Raw genomic sequence first — 25,825 nt, 5'->3', positions numbered from 1 at the left:
TTGGCACCATCCCACATTTTAATTAGCTCTGCAGGACAGGCAGGCTTTTACACAGTGCATATGAAGGGAAGGCTATTTATTGCAGTCAGAAGTAGAGAGTTACCCCATCAAATGCCACACCCATCAGGGAAAGTTACAAGTTACCAAAAAGGTAAGCTTCTCAGATTTTGGTGAAAATGATGGAAACTACAACACAGAAGTCTCTAAAGTCTCTCAGCCTCCTCTCTCTCTCTTTTTTTTTAATCTGCTGCGCTGCTCCCAGGCAGAGGCAGAAGAGTTTCATTATTTTATCAGTACAGTAACAGCTCCCTCATCAGGTCTGCTTGTATTGGAGCCACAAATCTGCACTGCTCTCAGCAGAATCCTTGTTATTCCTGAACCAATCCCACCCACTCCCATTAGCACTTTTTTTTTCTTTTTTTTTGTCTTTCCTGCATGAAATATGCTGGTAGCGATGGGTGAAGTTGAACTGGATTAAACTGTGGATATTTTTATTTCCTGCTCCTCTGCAGACTTCATGACTTTAATGCTTTGCCTTGTGCGACAGTGAATAAAGACTACACAGCAAGGTACTTGGTGTTTTAACAAAACTTCTTTAATCCATTTGTGTAAGCTAGGCTTACCTTACAAAATCTTTTATATATATGTCTTATAATTCATTCATGTCAGTGTCAAATAGTGTTTACTTGGGGGAACAGAACCGTCCCACAAAGAGAATATTCTTAGTGGTGTTATGCCTGATGAAGAAAAGGAAGGGGTGGTCAGCAATGAACTCAACAGGAATCGTTATAGAGGTTACCCCTATGGCAATCCCAGTGGCAGCAGCAGCCTCAGTTCCTTCTTCATTTACATCCACAAAAGCCTTGTGGACAACTTTGGACACAAACAGATCATTTGCTGGAGACATTCCTATTAGATGAAGAAAAAGAGAAATCAGTCATCTTGTTTGTTTTAACACAGATGATGCTTTACTGTTTGTGTGCTCAGTTGCACTGGGCTCTTAACATAACCGTGCAGGTGATTCTGTCTCATTGGTGCGATATGTCTCACCAGAGAAGTTACTCTTGCTGCTATCAAATGCGTCCTCCATTCCCATGCTTGTCAGGAGCTTTTTCAAGTCGTATTTCTCCTCCATCTTGAATCGAGGGAGCTGCACTTCAACTTCAGTTTGCCTCATCTTATCTGGATGCGTCCAGTCCACGAAGTTCTGATAGGTCAGCAGCTTCTGCAGCTGTGTGGACACAGTGTCACTAGCCTGTCTGCTTATAATTGGACATTTACTGTATTTTTAAGTGCATCTTACTTTTTGCAGGCCTGTTGTATCGTCCTCGATGTCATCAGGCAGGAATATGAGCATGCTGAGGTCGTTTCCTTTATAGGGCATCTCTAGAATCTGTCCAAAAACATTGTGTTTTCATTTTGCACTATATTAAAATGATATTTCTTCCTAATCCAGAACAAGTGGTTTTTGGTAAAAGAAAAATCATCTGAAAATCTCGTTCCTCGGATCACGCTGGTGAAATACTGTTAACGTGTTTCATTGAAATCTGTTGGAAATAATGAATGTTACCTTGCAGCTGGCCTCAGGAATGGACGCAAACGCAAATTTACTTGTCTGGTGCATCATCTTCACTGGCTTAGTGACTTTCTAAAGACAAGAGGAGACAGAATAAATGCTTTCCTTGTTTAGTCAGACATTTTCTCAAAATCCACAATCCCTTTGATATTTGTTTCATGATTTTAGTCTAACCAGCAGATAGTTTTGTATAACTGAGAGCGCCTCTACCCACTAAACTGCTTTCACAGAAGCAGCTCAGACCAGCCTACAGGTTATCAGAAATGTTGTGTTTACTAAGGAAAAAAGATGGAAATATTGTACCTTGTCCTCAAACCTAAATGAAGACTCCATCTATATTTCAGTTTTTCCGCCTTTGCTGGAAAGAGCTAGAAAGAGATCAAGCTAAAAGCATGACACCTCAGAGCTCCAGCCTTTACTTTCCCATCCAGCAAAATCAGCAGCTCTGCTGTATTGCTATAAACTTCAGGGTGACTGAGTGAAGTATAATTGCACCATCCCGTGCACCTTTCTTCATTGTTACCTTGTTCAATCGAAACTGCACATCAACAGTCCTCTCCTTCTCAAACTGCTTGTTCCATTTGCCTTTGAAGTAAATGGCGCTCACGAGAACCATCTTCGTCAGGCCATTCACTGCGTCCTGATCGAGCAAGTTCTTGATCTTCTCTGGTGAAGAGAATTTATTAAAACCATGAGATTAACTTTATTTTATTGTAAAAAGAAAAATATTATGACCTCTGTAACAGGGAACTGAGTATTGATTTTAAACTGGGATCAAGAACTAGTTTGTCTGATTTCCAGCAGGTGGCACCATAGTGCTGTAACCCTCATGGAAAGTGTCCTATGAACACTGAATTGTTCATACTCTTACATGTCCTGCTACACTTAAGATAATATAAAGCTAAAGTGTCAACAGCAGCTAATTCCATACAGATCTGAAAAATAAAAACCTGTTAAAGACATGTAGTCAAAGTAGAAATATACCAACACCTGTCCTGATAGAGTATCACACTGTCACTGAATCTTATAAGAAGCTGGTCTGCTGTTTACAGCATCATACTGCTGTGATGGTTTTATTAATAGCAGGAAACTGGCTGGACTTGCATTACTTGCATTTAACTGAACAGTAAAGCCCTGCAGTGATGCTGCTCGATGCTGAATAGACTTACAGTGGAGATCATTTTAAAGTGATCTAAGGCCACTGAAATGAAGATTGTTTTATCCATAGAAGCACACTGTGGAAGGCAGACTCTTATTTTTGCCTGATGTATACATTTTTATCCTTGTGACAAATCATTTATCATCCAAAGTAACTTTATCACTGATATCTTTTCTACAGGCAGCTGAAAGGTCAGAAGTGCTGCGTCATCCTCATAATTCCCAAAAAAGTGGCTTCCTTTTTAACAATCAGAATCAGAATCAGAAGGTTTTTATTGCCATATGGGTGAACAGGTTCACAGCATTAGGAAATTGCTGCGGTACTTCGTGCTTACAGAAAAAACAAAAAACAAATAAGTATAAAAACTATAAGACAATATACAAGTATACAAATTGCAAATATACAGAGATATTAGAGCTTACAAAATATACAGTGCAGAGACTAATTAAAAGATAAAAGAATGTAAACTATATTCCACTAATATGTACATCAGTGCAATCAGACAGGTGCATAGACATAGGGTCATCAGCGTTTGTGGAGGGTGGTGGTAACAGTCTTAGGGTAATTGTTCATGAGTCCAACAGCAGAGGGGAAGAAACTGTTCTTATGGCGGGAGGTTCTGGTCCGTATGGACCGTAGCCTCCTGCCTGAGGGGAGAGGGTCAAAAAGTCTGTGCCCAGGGTGAGAGTGGTCGGCTGTGATCCGACCTGCACGCCCCAGTGTCCTGGAGGTGTACAGGTCCTGGAGAGATGGGAGGTTACAGCCAATCACCTTCTCAGCAGAGTGCACAACGCGCTGTAGTCTCTGTTTGTCCCTAGTGGTGGCTCCAGCGTACCACACAGTGATGGAGGAGGTAAGGATGGACTCAATGATGGCAGTATAGAACTGCACCATGGTCCTTGCTGGCAAGTTGAATTTCTTCAACTGCCGCAGGAAGTACATCCTCTGCTGGGCCTTTTTGACGACAGAGGTGATGGTGGGCTCCCACTTGAGGTCCTGGGTGATGGTAGTTCAACCCTACAGCCTCAAAGTACACTTGCTGTTTTACCAGGTTACAAGAGATTATTATTATTACCCAGTCCTAACACTAATACTGGTTTCCAGTTTATAGACAAACAGGCTTTACAGTTGCAGTTCTGCAGAAAAGAAGACGCGTTCAGAAAAAATTTGATTTTTTTTTTTTATGCTTATTTATTGAATGCTTAATATATACAATTGGTGGACAGAGAAGGGTTTCTGTGAGGCTGATGACTGAGCCTCCATGCTGCCCGTAAAGGGAGCGAGAAGAGAAGTGAAGAGAGAAAGAAAGAGGAAAGGGAGAGGGATCAGAGAGGGAGAGAGAAGAAAGGAAAGGAGGAGTGAAGGTGGAGGTGGAGGGAGGATCACGGTGGAAACTACTGTCCTCCAGCCTGAGCAGAGCCACCAGCAGCTTCTTCCACACTTCTGTCACGTGAATGTTTCTTATGTCTGGTGAACCAGCGCCAGCCACCTCCTTTCTTCTTGTCTGCTTCTTCTTCCTGATCCACTTTTTCTTTAGCTGTCATGGCGTTTTTCTCGGCCTCTGCATCGCCTGACTTGGACCAGAAGAATTTGGAGCGTTTTTTCTTTTTCTTTTGTTGCTCCTCGAGCTCCCTGTTCTTCTCCTCCAAATTTGCCACTTCAAGCACAAATTTGACATTTTCCTCCTCAATGTTTTTACATTTCTCCCTGAATTTGTTGAACTCTTCAACCACTGCCTGGAATTTTTCTTCAAGCTCGCTGTATTTCTGCCTGTTTTCTTTGGTCTCCTCCTGCAGTGCTGCTTTTCTTCTCTCCAGTCCCTTATGCTCTGTTTCAAGTTGCCTATATTTTTCCTCCCATTCCATGTTTTTCTCCTGGATTTCTGCATGTTTGGCCTCCAGTTCTTGGTGCTTCCTCACCAGTTCCTCATAATCCTCCACTTCTTGCCTCTGCTTGATTTCTTGATTTCTTTTCTCCCCTTCTTGCTTCTGCTGGCGCTTCACAAAGTTCTGCTAGCATTTCATGCATTTCTTCCGCATCTTTCTTAATCACAAATTCCTTGTCCATCTTTGCTGGATTTCTTTTCTCCCGTTCTTGCTTCTGCTGGCGCTTCACAAAATTTTGCTTTAGCATTTCATGCATTTTTTCCGCATATTTCTTAATCACAAATTCCTTGTCCATCTTTGCTGGACTTCTGCTTTGGACGAGAGCCTCTTTCAGTTTTGCTATGTCCCATGTCTCTTCCACATTCACATTTTGTTCCTTCATACTTTTGCTTTCCTCTTCCAGCTTTTTGTTCCCTTCCTGAAGTTGCTTCATTTTTGTTGTGATTGAGTCAACTTCATTTAAGTGGACCAATTCTCTCCTTTCTGCTAGGAGCCCATAGATGCGTCCTTTCAGCTTGTAAGTGCTCTCTCGGAGGTTGCGGTTTTCCGTCCGGAGGCGGTCAATTTCATTAAGCGGAGGACGCTGTTCTCGTGTGCTCCACTGAGGAGGAGCCTCACCATTTCTTGGAAAGCTGGTTCCTCTGGACATGGCAGCAATCTGAGGCTCTGTCTTGTCGAAAATGTAATCACAAACCAATGTTACGGCGTTATTGCAGTCAACTGTTTTTATTTTTGTTAGGCACAAACCCCGGAAGTAGGACCTGTCAGAAATCGTTTTGCTGAATACACTTTCAAACTGGAAACTCACGCTGAGAGTCTGTGTTTACTGAATGCTGCGTCCTAACGACCAAGTTTAGTGAAAACGTGTCAGATACAAAGTTACTACTACAGCTCCAACCTTAACTGCCTTTGATAGGGCGCCACAGAACGTTCGAATCTTTTTTTACACAAAGTAGTTTAAATGGTGCGTTCCATTGCTACCACTTGACATTAATGATTAAAATGTATTCATTCACAGTATTTGCATGGCGGAAGTACCAATAACGTTTCAGTAGATCAGTGTCTATTGCTGTGTCTTAATTTAATTTAATTTTTTTTTTTTAAATGACTGAAAATAAATATGCGTTTTCAAATTCCTAAAAGCTGCAGATGTTATATCTACATGTCAGGATCTGGTTATTGTAGACAGGATTACAGTAACAGTGTCACAACATTGGTAACAGAAAAACATTAGAAATACATAGGCTGGTCTGATGCCTGCACCCTAACATACGTGGAGTATTTAACATTTATAATGATCAGAGAAAGTTACGTTATTTTTGGTGCCTCTCACTTTCCCAGAATATCATCGTGAACGTATGAATGAGACGCATTAACTTAAAGAACTTTGTAGAAAGGCGCTTTTTTTTTTTTTTTTTTTTTTTAATTTTATTTTGATCTCCATTAGCTGTAACAATTACAGCTACTCTTCCTGGAGTCAGTCAAACATAGTGCTCCTAAAACAATGTCTTTACAAGCCGTCACCATACCACCAACACAGTGACATAATTTTACCAAAAAAATAAAATAAAATAAAATAAATAAATAAATGAAGTTCGGTCCATTTACTTGTGTTAGTTTACAGCGCAGATCTGGCGGACGCGCTGACGTCCCGCTCAATACAGAGTAAAATCCTCGATCCACTGGATTAAAATAGAGGATGCTCGTTGCCACGGTGAATCCTTGTATCGGAGCTCCATTGATGATGGCTTTCTTTCCTTATATCGTGCACGCGCATACTCAGAGTTGATTGAACTGACTTTAATCAGCGATTCTGGAACGGGAAACTCAGTTATCGATTTCAGAGTTGATCAACTCAGAGTTTATTTTTAACTCAGAATTTGCTGAACAAGCTTCCTGGAATAGGGCCCAGATGTGTTGTGTTCAGTCGCACGCAGCATGCTTATTCGGGCATAATTTTTAACTGAACTTTATTACTTTGTCTTCTGTATCAATCACCAGCAGTAGGTGGCTGTCTCCAAAATGAGTGCTGATTTTGGAGACAGCCAGAACCAGCATTCATCAGCAATACCCAGTTATTTGAGGGATGAGGGTAAAGAAAGTGAAAAAAAGAACTGCATATCCCACAATCCTTCGCCTTGAGATGATCCATATTTCAACAAGTTAGAAAATTTGAAATGACAGCTGCCTCCATAATGTAAATCACTATCTATTCACTAGCCTGTTGTTATTATTATTATTACTGTTATATTATAGAGCCCATCGTGATCACGAGAGGTGGTCCTGCGTTTGGGAAGTACGGTGAGGAGGAGGCGGAGCTGGGGCCTATTCCAGGAAGCATGTTCAACAAACTCTGAGTTTATAAACCTACTCTGAGTTGATCAACTCTGAGATCGGCAACTCTGAGTTTCCTGTTCCAGAACAGCTTTTTTTTTTTTTTTAAGCTTTATTTATCATCAGAGTGTCACAGTAACAGTAGTCATGAAAGAAATAGTGTACAGTAATAAACAAAGGACATAAAATGAAAGAAGAATATAGTCATAAAATACAGAGATAGAAAACTGTCAAAACGGAAAAAAAAGAAAGGGAAAAAAAATGACACAAATAAATGCGAGTTACAACAGTAAGTTATAGTCTTTCCAAATACTCATTGTTTTTAATAGCCTTTTTGTTAACTGAGTTTGAGATTGAGTCAAGATACAATTTTACATCTATTACGAAGAGGTCAAAAAGTGGTTTCCTGTGCATTATTTTACTTTTATGAATATGAAATTTAGCAAGCAACAATATTAGATTGATAAGGTATGTGGGAGAGGAATCTTTCGCCTTGAAATCTGTGATACCAAACAAAAAATCTTCAAAAAAAAGAAGGAAATCTGGTTGAATATAGTTGGATATCAGAGCGACAATGTCTTTCCAAAACTTCTTCGAGCATGTACAGTTCCAAAACAGATGAACAGAAGTTTCTGGGTAGAGCTTACAAAAAAGAGCAGGAAATATCAATATCAGCTTTGTATTTCTGAAGAAAGTGCTTAGTTGGATAAAATTGATGAATTAATTTAAAAGAAACTTCTTTGACTTTGTTAGTGAGAAAAAACTTGTGTGGGAGAGACCAAACTTTTTTCCAATTAACATTCTGCACAAAGGAGTTCCAGTAAGATACACAAGATGGGGATGAAACCAGATTTCCTTGGAATAAAGAACGGATTTTGGAATGAACAGTTTTTAATTGAGTTGAGAAACAAAGCTTACCAACAGCGGTCTGTTTAGATTTATAAAACTGATCAAATCTAGTTATTCAGCCTGACGGACAAACTGCAGGAGATAGAAAGGGAAGATAAAACTGTGGAGAAACAGCTCAGACTGAGTTTACTGACCGACCTGTGTGTTAGAGACTGAGACAGCAGCAGACCCCAGGGGCGGAGCTGACCTCAGGCCAGTCTTTATTTAATAAAAACTGTTTTTGCTGCAGTTTATGACAGTTCAGTTTATGGTTATTTGTTTAAATAATTGTACAGTAAAAATGGAATCTACTGATGGAATAGCAACCTCACTTTATTCATTTATTTAATTGAGGATTTCATTATTTCTGCCATTACTGGATAAAAATGAGATTTGCAGAAAAACTACTTTAATGTTTCCAGTTTAACCATTTTAATCTGATCTAAGATCAGCGGATAGATGACGGCTCTCTGATCAATGATCAATCATTTGTTGTTTTGTAAAAGGTCACACTGATGGAAAAATGTCTGGATCCTGGAGACAATGTGAATATTGGAGTGAACATGAGAGTGAAATAGTTTTAAGGCTAAATGTGTTTGAAGTGGCTTAAATGTTGTCGTCATTTTGAAAGTTGTGGTGTCTGAAATTGAGAACATTAATCACAACATAATTTCCACTGAAAATTACTTAAATCTGTGATTTTGGTGCTTTGCTGGATCCATCCGATGGGATCATCAGCTCCGTAACAGATCAGCAAAACATGTCCGAGTCCAGCTCCACAGAAGGAAGGATCCAAAGCAGACAAGGGTCATGGATTCAGACCGGATAAGTCCTAGATCCACTTCAGGCTCCAGCCATTTCCCAGCTCATCCCATCTGGATCCATTCATAATGGCTTAATTTTTCCTGACACGCTCTGCATTTGTTATTTTAAATGGCTCGTCCTCCCAAAACTGTACTGAAATATTTAAAACCTATAAAGCTGAGACATTTCTTATGTTTGACTTTTATTGATTTACCTTTACATTCTGTGCATTGTATAAAGCGCTTTGAGTGCTTAGGTGGAGTGGAAAAGCGCTATAAGAACCAGTCAACTGACCATTCACTATTACAGATTTGGAAAGCTGCTCTACAAGTTTTCAGTTAAATATGAAACTGTGACTGAACTCTGACCTTTAACTCAGTGAAATATCTCCACTGTGGTTGTCAGACAGCCATCATGAATCAGTGAAGCTGAGATTAGATCAGTTGAGAAATGCTTATGCAGAGGAATATTAAAGCAGTTTTTCTCAGCATTTTTATCCAGTAAGCATTTTTATCTAATGCTAGAAATAATGACAGATGTTTAAGAAAATTTTTTAAAAAGTGAGCTTGCTATTCCATTAATAAATGACATTTCTACTGAATAATGATTCAAACAAAGGAATTGTCATAAACAGGAAGAAAAACTGAAAAAAATCTCATGTAAAATAGGATTCAGCTTCATCTGGTGAAAATTCAAGTTGGGTAAATGATGACAACAGATATTGTAAAAGAAATTATATATTTTACATCAAACTTTTATGCTATGATGATGACAGAGTGGACCAAGCTGATCAAAATGACTGGATATAATCATAGACATATATATGTAGACGCCGCATTGAGCGTTAACTTTGCCGCCATATTTGATGTGGCAAACATAAAAATAGAGGAGCATTATTCAGGTGCTGCGTGGAGTTGTTCAAACCGTTTTACAGTCGAAACTGGATCACATGCTCACCTTTCACAGGTAAGAATGAACAACAACAACAACAACAACGACAAAATATTGTCTTTGGCCATTAAAATATTTTGAAAACAGAATTTGCAGACGTTGCAGTAATCTTGTAGTCCCGCGTGAAACCAGCCTCCAAACAATGAAGTCAATCTTACTTAACTACATTGCCCCCAACAACTACGACTAAGATTTTGGAGTGAGAAATCATAAATAATGAGTAGAAACAATCCCAAGGACAAAGGAGGTGCCATTTTGATGCAACTGACATCTGTGTGAACCATGTTTGTGTGTTTTATGGAGCTTAAACAGAAGCTCCACTTCTATGGCAGTTTCATTAAAGTGATCTAAGGCCACTGAAATGAAGATTGTTTTATCCATAGAAGCACACTGTGAAAGGCAGACTCTTATTTTTGCCTGATGTATACATTTTTATCCTCCAAATTATCATTTATCATCCAAAGTAACTTTATCACTGATATCTTTTCTACAGGCAGCTGAAAGGTCAGAAGTGCTGCGTCATCCTCATAATTCCCAAAAAGGTGTCTTCCTTTTTAACAACCCTACAGCCTCAAAGTACACTTGCTGTTTTACCAGGTTACAAGAGATTATTATTATTACCCAGTCCTAACACTAATACTGGTTTCCAGTTTATAGACAAACAGGCTTTACAGTTGCAGTTCTGCAGAAAAGAAGACGCGTTCAGAAAAATTTGATTTTTTTTTTTATGCTTATTTATTGAATGCTTAATATATACAATTGGTGGACAGAGAAGGGTTTCTGTGAGGCTGATGACTGAGCCTCCATGCTGCCCGTAAAGGGAGCGAGAAGAGAAGTGAAGAGAGAAAGAAAGAGGAAAGGGAGAGGGATCAGAGAGGGAGAGAGAAGAAAGGAAAGGAGGAGTGAAGGTGGAGGTGGAGGGAGGATCACGGTGGAAACTACTGTCCTCCAGCCTGAGCAGAGCCACCAGCAGCTTCTTCCACACTTCTGTCACGTGAATGTTTCTTATGTCTGGTGAACCAGCGCCAGCCACCTCCTTTCTTCTTGTCTGCTTCTTCTTCCTGATCCACTTTTTCTTTAGCTTTCATGGCTTTTTTCTCGCCCTCTGCATCGCCTGACTTGGACCAGAAGAATTTGGAGCGTTTTTTCTTTTTCTTTTGTTGCTCCTTGAGCTCCCTGTTCTTCTCCTCCAAATTTGCCACTTCAAGCACAAATTTGACATTTTCCTCCTCAATGTTTTTACATTTCTCCCTGAATTTGTTGAACTCTTCAACCACTGCCTGGAATTTTTCTTCAAGCTTTCTGTATTTCTGCCTGTTTTCTATGGTCTCCTCCTGCAGTGCTGCTTTTCTTCGCTCCAGTCCCTTATGCTCTGTTTCAAGTTGCCTATATTTTTCCTCCCATTCCATGTTTTTCTCCTGGATTTCTGCATGTTTGGCCTCCAGTTCTTGGTGCTTCCTCACCAGTTCCTCATAATCCTCCACTTCTTGCCTCTGCTTGATTTCTTGATTTCTTTTCTCCCCTTCTTGCTTCTGCTGGCGCTTCACAAAGTTCTGCTTTAGCATTTCATGCATTTCTTCCGCATCTTTCTTAATCACAAATTCCTTGTCCATCTTTGCTGGATTTCTTTTCTCCCATTCTTGCTTCTGCTGGCGCTTCACAAAATTTTGCTTTAGCATTTCATGCATTTTTTCCGCATATTTCTTAATCACAAATTCCTTGTCCATCTTTGCTGGACTTCTGCTTTGGACGAGAGCCTCTTTCAGTTTTGCTATGTCCCATGTCTCTTCCACATTCACATTTTGTTCCTTCATACTTTTGCTTTCCTCTTCCAGCTTTTTGTTCCCTTCCTGAAGTTGCTTCATTTTTGTTGTGATTGAGTCAACTTCATTTAAGTGGACCAATTCTCTCCTTTCTGCTAGGAGCCCATAGATGCGTCCTTTCAGCTTGTGAGTGCTCTCTCGGAGGTTGCGGTTTTCCGTCCGGAGGCGGTCAATTTCATTAAGCGGAGGACGCTGTTCTCGTGTGCTCCACTGAGGAGGAGCCTCACCATTTCTTGGAAAGCTGGTTCCTCTGGACATGGCAGCAATCTGAGGCTCTGTCTTGTCGAAAATGTAATCGCAAACCAATGTTACGGCGTTATTGCAGTCAACTGTTTTTATTTTGTTAGGCACAAACCCCGGAAGTAGGACCTGTCAGAAATCGTTTTGCTGAATACACTTTCAAACTGGAAACTCACGCTGAGTGTCTGTGTTTACTGAATGCTGCGTCCTAACGACCGAGTTTAGTGAAAACGTGTCAGATACAAAGTTACTACTACAGCTCCAACCTTAACTGCCTTTGATAGGGCGCCACAGAACGTTCGAATCTTTTTTTACACAAAGTAGTTTAAATGGTGCGTTCCATTGCTACCACTTGACATTAATGATTAAAATGTATTCATTCACAGTATTTGCATGGCGGAAGTACCAATAACGTTTCAGTAGATCAGTGTCTATTGCTGTGTCTTAATTTAATTTAATTTTTTTTTTTTAAATGACTGAAAATAAATATGCGTTTTCAAATTCCTAAAAGCTGCAGATGTTATATCTACATGTCAGGATCTGGTTATTGTAGACAGGATTACAGTAACAGTGTCACAACATTGGTAACAGAAAAACATTAGAAATACATAGGCTGGTCTGATGCCTGCACCCTAACATACGTGGAGTATTTAACATTTATAATGATCAGAGAAAGTTACGTTATTTTTGGTGCCTCTCACTTTCCCAGAATATCATCGTGAACGTATGAATGAGACGCATTAACTTAAAGAACTTTGTAGAAAGGCGCTTTTTTTTTTTTTTTTTTTTTAATTTTATTTTGATCTCCATTAGCTGTAACAATTACAGCTACTCTTCCTGGAGTCAGTCAAACATAGTGCTCCTAAAACAATGTCTTTACAAGCCGTCACCATACCACCAACACAGTGACATAATTTTACCAAAAAAATAAAATAAAATAAAATAAATAAATAAATGAAGTTCGGTCCATTTACTTGTGTTAGTTTACAGCGCAGATCTGGCGGACGCGCTGACGTCCCGCTCAATACAGAGTAAAATCCTCGATCCACTGGATTAAAATAGAGGATGCTCGTTGCCACGGTGAATCCTTGTATCGGAGCTCCATTGATGATGGCTTTCTTTCCTTATATCGTGCACGCGCATACTCAGAGTTGATTGAACTGACTTTAATCAGCGATTCTGGAACGGGAAACTCAGTTATCGATTTCAGAGTTGATCAACTCAGAGTTTATTTTTAACTCAGAATTTGCTGAACAAGCTTCCTGGAATAGGGCCCAGATGTGTTGTGTTCAGTCGCACGCAGCATGCTTATTCGGGCATAATTTTTAACTGAACTTTATTACTTTGTCTTCTGTATCAATCACCAGCAGTAGGTGGCTGTCTCCAAAATGAGTGCTGATTTTGGAGACAGCCAGAACCAGCATTCATCAGCAATACCCAGTTATTTGAGGGATGAGGGTAAAGAAAGTGAAAAAAAGAACTGCATATCCCACAATCCTTCGCCTTGAGATGATCCATATTTCAACAAGTTAGAAAATTTGAAATGACAGCTGCCTCCATAATGTAAATCACTATCTATTCACTAGCCTGTTGTTATTATTATTATTACTGTTATATTATAGAGCCCATCGTGATCACGAGAGGTGGTCCTGCGTTTGGGAAGTACGGTGAGGAGGAGGCGGAGCTGGGGCCTATTCCAGGAAGCATGTTCAACAAACTCTGAGTTTATAAACCTACTCTGAGTTGATCAACTCTGAGATCGGCAACTCTGAGTTTCCTGTTCCAGAACAGCTTTTTTTTTTTTTTAAGCTTTATTTATCATCAGAGTGTCACAGTAACAGTAGTCATGAAAGAAATAGTGTACAGTAATAAACAAAGGACATAAAATGAAAGAAGAATATAGTCATAAAATACAGAGATAGAAAACTGTCAAAACGGAAAAAAAAGAAAGGGAAAAAAAAATGACACAAATAAATGCGAGTTACAACAGTAAGTTATAGTCTTTCCAAATACTCATTGTTTTTAATAGCCTTTTTGTTAACTGAGTTTGAGATTGAGTCAACATACAATTTTACATCTATTACGAAGAGGTCAAAAAGTGGTTTCCTGTGCATTATTTTACTTTTATGAATATGAAATTTAGCAAGCAACAATATTAGATTGATAAGGTATGTGGGAGAGGAATCTTTCGCCTTGAAATCTGTGATACCAAACAAAAAATCTTCAAAAAAAAGAAGGAAATCTGGTTGAATATAGTTGGATATCAGAGCGACAATGTCTTTCCAAAACTTCTTCGAGCATGTACAGTTCCAAAACAGATGAACAGAAGTTTCTGGGTAGAGCTTACAAAAAAGAGCAGGAAATATCAATATCAGCTTTGTATTTCTGAAGAAAGTGCTTAGTTGGATAAAATTGATGAATTAATTTAAAAGAAACTTCTTTGACTTTGTTAGTGAGAAAAAACTTGTGTGGGAGAGACCAAACTTTTTTCCAATTAACATTCTGCACAAAGGAGTTCCAGTAAGATACACAAGATGGGGATGAAACCAGATTTCCTTGGAATAAAGAACGGATTTTGGAATGAACAGTTTTTAATTGAGTTGAGAAACAAAGCTTACCAACAGCGGTCTGTTTAGATTTATAAAACTGATCAAATCTAGTTATTCAGCCTGACGGACAAACTGCAGGAGATAGAAAGGGAAGATAAAACTGTGGAGAAACAGCTCAGACTGAGTTTACTGACCGACCTGTGTGTTAGAGACTGAGACAGCAGCAGACCCCAGGGGCGGAGCTGACCTCAGGCCAGTCTTTATTTAATAAAAACTGTTTTTGCTGCAGTTTATGACAGTTCAGTTTATGGTTATTTGTTTAAATAATTGTACAGTAAAAATGGAATCTACTGATGGAATAGCAACCTCACTTTATTCATTTATTTAATTGAGGATTTCATTATTTCTGCCATTACTGGATAAAAATGAGATTTGCAGAAAAACTACTTTAATGTTTCCAGTTTAACCATTTTAATCTGATCTAAGATCAGCGGATAGATGACGGCTCTCTGATCAATGATCAATCATTTGTTGTTTTGTAAAAGGTCACACTGATGGAAAAATGTCTGGATCCTGGAGACAATGTGAATATTGGAGTGAGCATGAGAGTGAAATAGTTTTAAGGCTAAATGTGTTTGAAGTGGCTTAAATGTTGTCGTCATTTTGAAAGTTGTGGTGTCTGAAATTGAGAACATTAATCACAACATAATTTCCACTGAAAATTACTTAAATCTGTGATTTTGGTGCTTTGCTGGATCCATCCGATGGGATCATCAGCTCCGTAACAGATCAGCAAAACATGTCCGAGTCCAGCTCCACAGAAGGAAGGATCCAAGCAGACAAGGGTCATGGATTCAGACCGGATAAGTCCTAGATCCACTTCAGGCTCCAGCCATTTCCCAGCTCATCCCATCTGGATCCATTCATAATGGCTTAATCTTTTCCTGACACGCTCTGCATTTGTTATTTTAAATGGCTCGTCCTCCCAAAACTGTACTGAAATATTTAAAACCTATAAAGCTGAGACATTTCTTATGTTTGACTTTTATTGATTTACCTTTACATTCTGTGCATTGTATAAAGCGCTTTGAGTGCTTAGGTGGAGTGGAAAAGCGCTATAAGAACCAGTCAATTGACCATTCACTATTACAGATTTGGAAAGCTGCTCTACAAGTTTTCAGTTAAATATGAAACTGTGACTGAACTCTGACCTTTAACTCAGTGAAATATCTCCACTGTGGTTGTCAGACAGCCATCATGAATCAGTGAAGCTGAGATTAGATCAGTTGAGAAATGCTTATGCAGAGGAATATTAAAGCAGTTTTTCTCAGCATTTTTATCCAGTAAGCATTTTTATCTAATGCTAGAAATAATGACAGATGTTTAAGAAAAATGTTTTTAAAAAATTAAAAATAGCATAAAAATTTTTTTTAATGCTATTCCATTAATAAATGACATTTCTACTGAATAATGATTCAAACAAAGGAATTGTCATAAACAGGAAGAAAAACTGAAAAAAATCTCATGTAAAATAGAATTCAGCTTCATCTGGTGAAAATTCAAGTTGGGTAAATGATGACAACAGACATTGTAAAAGAAATTATATATTTTACATCAAACTTTTATGCTATGATGATGACAGAGTGGACCAAGCTGATCAAAATGACTGGATATAATCATAGACATATATACGTAGACGCCGCATTGAGCGTTAACTTTGCCGCCATATTTGATGTGGCAAACATAAAAATAGAGGAGCATTATTCAGGTGCTGCGTGGAGTTGTTCAAACCGTTTTACAGTCGAAACTGGATCACATGCTCACCTTTCACAGGTAAGAATGAACAACAACAACGACGACAAAATATTGTCTTTGGCCATTAAAATATTTTGAAAACAGAATTTGCAGACGTTGCAGTAATCTTGTAGTCCCGCGTGAAACCAGCCTCCAAACAATGAAGTCAATCTTACTTAACTACATTGCCCCGAACAACTACGACTAAGATTTTGGAGTGAGAAATCATAAATAATGAGTAGAAACAATCCCAAGGACAAAGGAGGTGCCATTTTGATGCAACTGACATCTGTGTGAACCATGTTTGTGTGTTTTATGGAGCTTAAACAGAAGCTCCACTTCTATGGCAGTTTCATTAAAGTGATCTAAGGCCACTGAAATGAAGATTGTTTTATCCATTGAAGCACACTGTGAAAGGCAGACTCTTATTTTTGCCTGATGTATACATTTTTATCCTCCAAATTATCATTTATCATCCAAAGTAACTTTATCACTGATATCTTTTCTACAGGCAGCTGAAAGGTCAGAAGTGCTGCGTCATCCTCATAATTCCCAAAAAGGTGTCTTCCTTTTTAACAACCCTACAGCCTCAAAGTACACTTGCTGTTTTACCAGGTTACAAGAGATTATTATTATTACCCAGTCCTAACACTAATACTGGTTTCCAGTTTATAGACAAACAGGCTTTACAGTTGCAGTTCTGCAGAAAAGAAGACGCGTTCAGAAAAAATTTGATTTTTTTTTTTATGCTTATTTATTGAATGCTTAATATATACAATTGGTGGACAGAGAAGGGTTTCTGTGAGGCTGATGACTGAGCCTCCATGCTGCCCGTAAAGGGAGCGAGAAGAGAAGTGAAGAGAGAAAGAAAGAGGAAAGGGAGAGGGATCAGAGAGGGAGAGAGAAGAAAGGAAAGGAGGAGTGAAGGTGGAGGTGGAGGGAGGATCACGGTGGAAACTACTGTCCTCCAGCCTGAGCAGAGCCACCAGCAGCTTCTTCCACACTTCTGTCACGTGAATGTTTCTTATGTCTGGTGAACCAGCGCCAGCCACCTCCTTTCTTCTTGTCTGCTTCTTCTTCCTGATCCACTTTTTCTTTAGTTTTCATGGCTTTTTTCTCGCCCTCTGCATCGCCTGACTTGGACCAGAAGAATTTGGAGCGTTTTTTCTTTTTCTTTTGTTGCTCCTCGAGCTCCCTGTTCTTCTCCTCCAAATTTGCCACTTCAAGCACAAATTTGACATTTTCCTCCTCAATGTTTTTACATTTCTCCCTGAATTTGTTGAACTCTTCAACCACTGCCTGGAATTTTTCTTCAAGCTTGCTGTATTTCTGCCTGTTTTCTTTGGTCTCCTCCTGCAGTGCTGCTTTTCTTCTCTCCAGTCCCTTATGCTCTGTTTCAAGTTGCCTATATTTTTCCTCCCATTCCATGTTTTTCTCCTGGATTTCTGCATGTTTGGCCTCCAGTTCTTGGTGCTTCCTCACCAGTTCCTCATAATCCTCCACTTCTTGCCTCTGCTTGATTTCTCGATTTCTTTTCTCCCCTTCTTGCTTCTGCTGGCGCTTCACAAAATTTTGCTTTAGCATTTCATGCTTTTCTTCCGCATCTTTCTTACACACAAATTCCTTGTCCATCTTTGCTGGATTTCTTTTCTCCCATTCTTGCTTCTGCTGGCGCTTCACAAAATTTTGCTTTAGCATTTCATGCATTTTTTCCGCATATTTCTTAATCACAAATTCCTTGTCCATCTTTGCTGGACTTCTGCTTTGGACGAGAGCCTCTTTCAGTTTTGCTATGTCCCATGTCTCTTCCACATTCACATTTTGTTCCTTCATACTTTTGCTTTCCTCTTCCAGCTTTTTGTTCCTTTCCTGAAGTTGCTTCATTTTTTTTGTGATTGAGTCAACTTCATTTAAGTGGACCAATTCTCTCCTTTCTGCTAGGAGCCCATAGATGTGTCCTTTCCGCTTGTGAGTGCTCTCTCGGAGGTTGCGGTTTTCCGTCCGGAGGCGGTCAATTTCATTAAGCGGAGGACGCTGTTCTCGTGTGCTCCACTGAGGAGGAGCCTCACCATTTCTTGGAAAGCTGGTTCCTCTGGACATGGCAGCAATCTGAGGCTCTGTCTTGTCGAAAATGTAATCGCAAACCAATGTTACGGCGTTATTGCAGTCAACTGTTTTTATTTTGTTAGGCACAAACCTCGGAAGTAGGACCTGTCAGAAATCGTTTTGCTGAATACACTTTCAAACTGGAAACTCACGCTGAGTGTCTGTGTTTACTGAATGCTGCGTCCTAACGACCGAGTTTAGTGAAAACGTGTCAGATACAAAGTTACTACTACAGCTCCAACCTTAACTGCCTTTGATAGGGCGCCACAGAACGTTCGAATCTTTTTTTACACAAAGTAGTTTAAATGGTGCGTTCCATTGCTACCACTTGACATTAATGATTAAAATGTATTCATTCACAGTATTTGCATGGCGATAGTACCAATAACGTTTCAGTCTCAGGAAAGTGAAATATGAAGTAGATCAGTGTCTATTGCTGTGTCTTAATTTAATTTAATTTTTTTTTTTTTAAATGACTGAAAATAAATATTTGTTTTTTCAAATTCCTAAAAGCTGCAGATGTTATATCTACATGTCAGGATCTGGTTATTGTAGACAGGATTACAGTAACAGTGTCACAACATTGGTAACAGAAAAACATTAGAAATACATAGGCTGGTCTGATGCCTGCACCCTAACATACGTGGAGTATTTAACATTTATAATGATCAGAGAAAGTTACGTTATTTTTGGTGCCTCTCACTTTCCCAGAATATCATCGTGAACGTATGAATGAGACGCATTAACTTAAAGAACTTTGTAGAAAGGCGCTTTTTTTTTTTTTTTTAAATTTTATTTTGATCTCCATTAGCTGTAACAATTACAGCTACTCTTCCTGGAGTCAGTCAAACATAGTGCTCCTAAAACAATGTCTTTACAAGCCGTCACCATACCACCAACACAGTGACATAATTTTACCAAAAAAATAAAATAAAATAAAATAAATAAATAAATGAAGTTCGGTCCATTTACTTGTGTTAGTTTACAGCGCAGATCTGGCGGACGCGCTGACGTCCCGCTCAATACGGAGTAAAATCCTCGATCCACTGGATTAAAATAGAGGATGCTCGTTGCCACGGTGAATCCTTCTATCGGAGCTCCATTGATGATGGCTTTCTTTCCTTATATCGCGCACGCGCATACTCAGAGTTGATTGAACTGACTTTAATCAGCGATTCTGGAACGGGAAACTCAGTTATCGATTTCAGAGTTGATCAACTCAGAGTTTATTTTCAACTCAGAATTTGCTGAACATGCTTCCTGGAATAGGGCCCAGATGTGTTGTGTTCAGTCGCACGCAGCATGCTTATTCGGGCTGCGTCATCCTCATATTTCCCAAAAGGGTGTCTTCCTTTTTAAGTTAGATGGATACAGATAAAACTAGTTTGCAATCAGCGACATCAATGTGAACCAGATGTCTGGGACAATGTAAGAAAAAGGGCAGCCTAACTATAGCTACTGTCTCCTAGAAATTATGTGTACATATTTATAAATGATTTCCCAAAATACATTATGGCAACACACGGCCTTGATTATGTTCAGGGGTTTACTGAAGAATGAAGTGCTGAAGTTAAGGTTTTATGAAGAGGGCTTGGATTCAGTTGCTGATCTCATGAGTCCATTAGCTTACCTTTTGTCTGCTTCTCCACCCAGCTGTTAATGTGGACCCTGGCCTTCTCTGGATTGCCTTTAAAGTCCACAGACTCGAGCTCAGCCTTGTAGTACTTTTTGGTGTTATTTAAAAATTCCTGTAATTGTAAAACTAAGTCACTTTAAACAGAATCAACAGCTAGAGAAGCGACATTTCAATCAAGTTAAGCTCAGTATGTCATTGTGTTATCATATTTCCAGTACTTTGGATACAGCTGAAGTTTGAACTAACCAATCAAGCACAAGATTTTAGCGAAAAGCTCAACTGCCAATTTAATTAACCAGCAAGGAAAAATACACAGTTTGTGAGTAGGGAAGCTTTGACTAAATAAGGAGGTGACACCTTCTCCAAGAAGGTCTATTAGTATTGTTTAAGTGCAACTTTGTATGGTTTATATTGGCATGTATGTGATATACATTTGGTGTTTTAATTAAAAAAAAAAAAAATCTTAATTAAATTGGTGTTAATGTGCTAAATTTTGTAAGTCATGATCCAGCCAGCAGGGAGTAACAGTTTGGGCTTAAGAAATATTTGGGAGATATTTATCTACATACCTAATAACAGGGCTGCAGTGACTCACTGCAGCAATTAATCAGTTAAGTCTGGTTAACAACAAGTTTCCTCACACACACCTTGACAAACTCATAGGACTGTTCCCCGTAAAGTCTGTTGGCAAGACTGAGGGAATACGGAGCATCAGCCTTATTCAGCTCAGTTAGTAGTTTGGCAAATGCGGCGTGAACATCATCCTCACCAGCCTCAGGCTTCAGACACTGTGAGCAGTCAGAGAAAACCTACATGTTACAAAGCCACATCGAGCAAAAGACAGATGAAAGACAACTATGTATAATATTAATATACTAGCTTACAATTACCCATCATCTCAATATTCTATTTAATTTTAAGTAAAACATTTAGAACATGCAGCATGCGATGCTTTTGTTGATGGTGTAGACACTGAGTTTTCCACCTGTTGCATAAATCTGCTTTTTTTCTGCAAATTCATTTGCAGCCAGGTGTTGGAAATTAATGAGCAAAGTGGTGGGAAATTAGATGTGAGATACTTTGGAGCAAAAAACCTTTCCCTGCCCTGCCGTTAGTCATCCATACTGGTAGGCTTTGTTACCACCTTGCGCAGATAGCTTGGCAGTCTGGTTTGCTGCTGTGTCTGCGTCTGCATTTGCGTCCGCGTCTGCATCGGCGTCTGGATCGGCGTCACCATCGATGACTGCATCTCTTGCTGTGTTTCTTTTGGCTTTGGTTCTCCTACCTCAGAGAAGCCGAGGACCTGTGAGAGAGGAGTTTTTCTTTCAGTTAAACAAAGGGATCACAGCTGGTGTTTTCATGGTTTGCTTGTGTGATTGTGTTACTAGTGTTTAGCTGGACAGGAATTTGTTTAAACAGATACCTTGTGGTGACCTGCCTCACTTTTGGAAATATACATAACAAAAACGTATTAAATTTTAGGTTAAATTTGGAGGGGCATTGGCATAATATGTTGTACAAAAGCACTGCAGATCTGCTGTCTGGTAACTAGTGAACTGACAATTCTCAGCAGCCTGGAAGGCATGCATGGACACGCTCTTCTTGCAGCGGAAGACTCTGAGGCAGATCCATAAGTATTTGGACATTGACAGTTAATTTTGCCTCTGTGCACCACCACAGTGCAGTCTTTCAGCTTTAATTCTGGTGACTGAATTGGCCATTGAGGAAATGTTTAATTTCTTTCCCTGAGAAACTCTTGGGTTTCTTTTGCAGGATGCTGTGAAGCGCTGTCCAAAATATTCTGCAGTAATTAGCTGACTAAAGTAGCCCCCATATATATATATATATATATATATATATATATATATATATATATATATATATATATATATATATATATATATATATATTACAGTTTACATAAACATATCTTTATATTTTAATTCAGTATCTGTAACAAAGCAATTTCCCCTCTAATTATAATTCAACACATGGTTATGAATGTGAGCCAAACCAGCCTTTATAAACAAATCATAATGACTCCAAATGCAGTTGATGGAATTCTGTAATTCACATTCCTGTATTACCATCTGCAGTTTCTTGGCTTGCACAGAACAATGTTGTAACAATTTACTAGTATCCAGTTCACTGCTGCAGTAAAATAGCACCACCATGCAGTGCAAGTAGACCTTTACAAGTAAAACATCATCCATCCTTCCATTCCATTCTGGAGCCTATGAGCCTATAATGGCCTATAAACTATTAAAGAGGAATATATGGGTTTAAACTATATTTTCTGTATGTTGAATACTATATTAAACTATTACAAGTTTAATTTAGTTCACCCATAACATTGAGCCATATAATCAATATAAATACATGTTTTATTTGTTTATCAAATGTTAATAATGCAAAGTCTAAATCTGACAAGTGAGGTGGAACTATAGAGAACACTTACTGTGGTAAAAACTACAATATTGGTCTTTAAAATGGGAAGTAAAGTACTGTAGAGTACAAGACGGAGACCAAATGCAGTCATAAAGCGGTCTCAAGACCAAGACCCATCTCGAGTACTACAACACTATTAAAATGTGAAGTAAAGTAGAGTAGGGTAAAGAAAACTGTCACTTTCCATCTCTTAAATTTACCAGTTTAAGACGGGAACATTTCACTCCTTTCTGGCTTTGCTGCTTTAATATTTTTTTTTCAAGAAAAGTTTATAAAAGTTTAAGACCCTATTATAGTTTAACTTAGGTCATTCTTGATAACTGTCCAGATCAACTTGTATTTAAGTCAAGAATACTTGAGTGTCATTAAATTAAATAAGAGAAAAACCTTTCTGTTCTTGTACGTCTAATTCCAGCAGCTAATCGGAGGCTTGTCCAGACTGAGATTCAAACCCATAATCTCCTGTTTTATGCCATCTTTCACAGTGCAGTGGAATTATTCCTTCTCCTGGATCTCAGCCAACAGAAGCACTCCCTACTACTTTCGTGGACACTGGGAAACCAAGTGAGTAATGATTGCCTACACAGACACTTTCTCCTGTCACACCCCACTCTGCCTGTTAGGTTAGAATTTTCCATCGGAAACTGTGCCCAAACCTTCCTGTCATCTCTAATACAAATTTATTAAAATATTGAGATCTATTATATGCCATTTAATATAAATTAATCTGCTTTTAATCTCCTTGAAATTTTTCATACATCATCAAGAATTTCAGTGTACTGTGCACTCAGTAACCTGGACACCTGAAACAACACCCTCTTCTTTTCATCCAGTACTTAAACAAAATTCCAGCACAATGATGAACCAGATTTACAGATTTCCCATTATATTTGAAAGCATGCCTGTACAGACACTGTGGTCCAAATGGGTGTGTCAGCATGAGAATAGATTTCACAACATGTGCATACGCTACCTCTGACATCTGTGTGGCCGTGTTGCCCTGCGCCCCCAGCATCACCATAGCCAGGGCTGAAGAGATGCTGATCGGGGAGAAGAAGATATTTGCAGTGTTGTCCTCCTCACTCAGCTTTTTCTGCATAGCCAGACAGAAGGTGGTGCAAGCCTTGGATAAAGGGACTGATGATGCCATTGTGTCTGAAAAAGAAAAGAAAGATGATTAAACTGAAATTACTTGAAAGTTAAAGCTGGCAGAAATGTATTTCTTCCATCCCAAATGTAGGTGCAGATATGGAAGATCAGAAGATAAGAGTGATTCTGATAAGCAGCTAAATACAGATTTTTTCACACTCAAGTAAAATCACACTAGAAAAATACAGTATTTTACAGACATACTGCATGCCCTTGTAAAATTTTACCAGAATATGTAAGCACTCAAATTTCCACTGCTAGCTTTTACTTTTCCAACATGCCAGTGTTCCCCTTTCCTGCAATATCTACAGCCACGGTCAAAGGATTTGTAAGTGGCACAAATTTTGTTGCTCATACACTTTATCACTTCAGCTCCTTATTTAGATTATTTTGTACATGTATTTATGATCCATCCATCCATCCATCCATCCATCCATCCATCCATCCATCCATTCACTTCTGCTTATCCTGTTCAGGTTTGCGGGGGGGCTGGAGCCTATCCCAGCTGACACAGGGCGAGAGGCAGGTCGCCAGCCTGTCGCAGGGCCAACACAGAGAGACAGACAACATCCACACATTCACGTTCATACCTATGGGCAATTTAGAGTTTCCAATTAACCTAACCCCAGAAGTGCATGTCTTTGGACTGTGGGAGGAAACCGGAGTACCCGGAGAAAAACCACACAGACACGGGGAGAACATGCAAATTCCACACAGAGAGGGAGGGATTCCACCTGGGCCAAGGTGGAATCGAACCCAGGCCTTCCTGGGCCAAATCCTGACTGATGGTGATCTCGCCTTGTCAGCGCTCCAAGTTAATCACAGTTTGTGAGCCTCTGCTTGTCCACTCTTTTTAAAGATTGACCTACTAAAAATGTCCCCAAAGACCAACAATCCAGGAGCAATTTTGTGGCACAAAAGGCAAAGTGATAACTAAGTGATCTGGAGATCATCAAATTAACTGTTTTAGGAAACTCTCTTAATCCAATTTAGAATCTATGGTCAATCCTTAGAAAGAGGGAACTTGGAGCACTGATAAGGTGTGAGTGGATCACCATCAGTCAGGATCTGTCCCAGACACTGATGCCAAGGGGAATTTCAGAAGGTAGGAAGAAGAAGGGTCAACACTGAAACTGGCCAATAAAAGCCTTAGAAATAATACTCATGATTGTTCTTCATTATATTGGAAACATGTAAAGAATAATCTAAATAAAAACTGAAGTGGGAAAATGTATAAAATGCAAAATTTGTGCCACTGCCAAAGCATCTGGCCATGACTGTAGACAAATATCCATTTTCACTCTGATCTAATTACTTACCTTTGAGTCTCTGTCGATCCTGATAATCTGCATCAAAGGATATCAATGAAGAACTTAGTCGCGCAACGTCTGACTGTTACCTTTCTCTGTTATCTTTCTTGTCATCAAGCTACAGTAATATTGAGCCATGTCCAATATTTATTGGCAGAAACTCTTTCAGTTAAATGACACGGTGTTTAAGTCAGCTCTGACACACCCAGGCTCAAGTGGGTAACTTCAGCTTGAGAAATAATGAAGAGTTCACACCCATTAGTGAAACATGTCTACTGCCAATGGGTGTGCCAGTGGGTGTGTTTTGGACGAGTTTCCTAACAATCTCACTTTACACTGAACAGAATAGGGATAGATAGATGAATAAAAGAATGCTAAGAAGAAGACAAAGTGCAAGTGCAGTGTCATAGTTGATTTAATAATCTCCGGAAACATACAGTCTGCATACAAATTGTTCTTTGTTTATTAAAGTCTGGGATGGTGATGTGTGTTTGTTATGCTGTGCAAATTAAGCTATTAGTCATCAGCTGCAAAGATATGTGGGCCTTTTTTCCCACATACTGCTGAGACAAAATTAAAAACCAAAAGCTGACATCTGGAGAAACTCATAGGACAACAGTTCCAAGAGATAATTAATAAAGATGTTGAAGAGGTTCTCTTTTAAACTGATCATAAAGTATTTGATCAAAAAAACTGGAAGGGCTCCAAAAGATGTTATTTGAAAGTAGTCTGCTGTATGTTTGCACTCAAAATATTTGGATTGTCTGTGAGCCCTCAATTTATTATTTTTCTAAATCTACCACATGATGACAAAGACGACAAAGTGCAAAATTTCTTTTGCAGTTAGTCACCACAATACTCAGTCAGTAAATTAGGGAACTCCTTAACCATCACCAACCACACCAATTACTTTGTACTTTGTGAAACAAAAATAGCTCTGAATTGGTTTAGAATTTGCTGTACGATTAGTCAAAGTGGACTTCTCAAAGTTAGGAGGCTTATCTGATTGTGTGCCAACTAATCTGGCAAGTTCAATGACATTCAGAAACCAGCTGTGAAGTCATTCAGCTTGTTCCAAGAATCACATCAGCTACTTCTATGAGACCGCTGTTACCTTCATCTTCCACGTCCTCTCTAGCTCTTCTCTCAGCCCTTTGTATTTCTTGATGTGA

The 25,825-nt window shown here is 39.1% G+C and overlaps 1 protein-coding gene across 1 annotated transcript; it reads right to left on the bottom strand.

Annotated features, from left to right (window-relative positions):
* Positions 1-581: 581 nt before the first annotated feature.
* On the bottom strand, positions 582-24,686 carry LOC115799261 (leukocyte elastase inhibitor-like). Its single transcript, XM_030756323.1, has 9 exons — positions 24,663-24,686; positions 23,168-23,349; positions 20,394-20,555; positions 19,741-19,858; positions 2,100-2,242; positions 1,571-1,648; positions 1,304-1,393; positions 1,051-1,231; positions 582-909 (listed from the first exon to the last, which is right to left on the bottom strand). Exons 2-9 carry the CDS (start codon positions 23,342-23,344, stop codon positions 683-685), a joined length of 1,176 nt encoding a protein of 391 aa, XP_030612183.1. The 5' UTR covers positions 23,345-23,349; positions 24,663-24,686; the 3' UTR covers positions 582-682.
* Positions 24,687-25,825: the final 1,139 nt, after the last annotated feature.

Source organism: Archocentrus centrarchus, chromosome 20 (genome assembly GCF_007364275.1).
Source record: "Archocentrus centrarchus isolate MPI-CPG fArcCen1 chromosome 20, fArcCen1, whole genome shotgun sequence".
Classification (NCBI taxonomy): domain Eukaryota; kingdom Metazoa; phylum Chordata; class Actinopteri; order Cichliformes; family Cichlidae; genus Archocentrus; species Archocentrus centrarchus.
This window is presented reverse-complemented; position numbering and strand designations above follow the sequence as displayed.

Bases quoted from the DNA above. Each gene is read 5' to 3' on its own strand.
- LOC115799261 (XM_030756323.1), bottom strand. From the start codon at position 23,344: ATGGCATCATCAGTCCCTTTATCCAAGGCTTGCACCACCTTCTGTCTG. The intron at 20,556-23,167 runs GTAGCGTATGCA...TGTAACATGTAG, and splicing joins CGGCCACACAGATGTCAGAG to GTTTTCTCTGACTGCTCACA. The intron at 1,649-2,099 runs GTAACAATGAAG...TCTTGTCTTTAG, and splicing joins TGCAGTTTCGATTGAACAAG to AAAGTCACTAAGCCAGTGAA.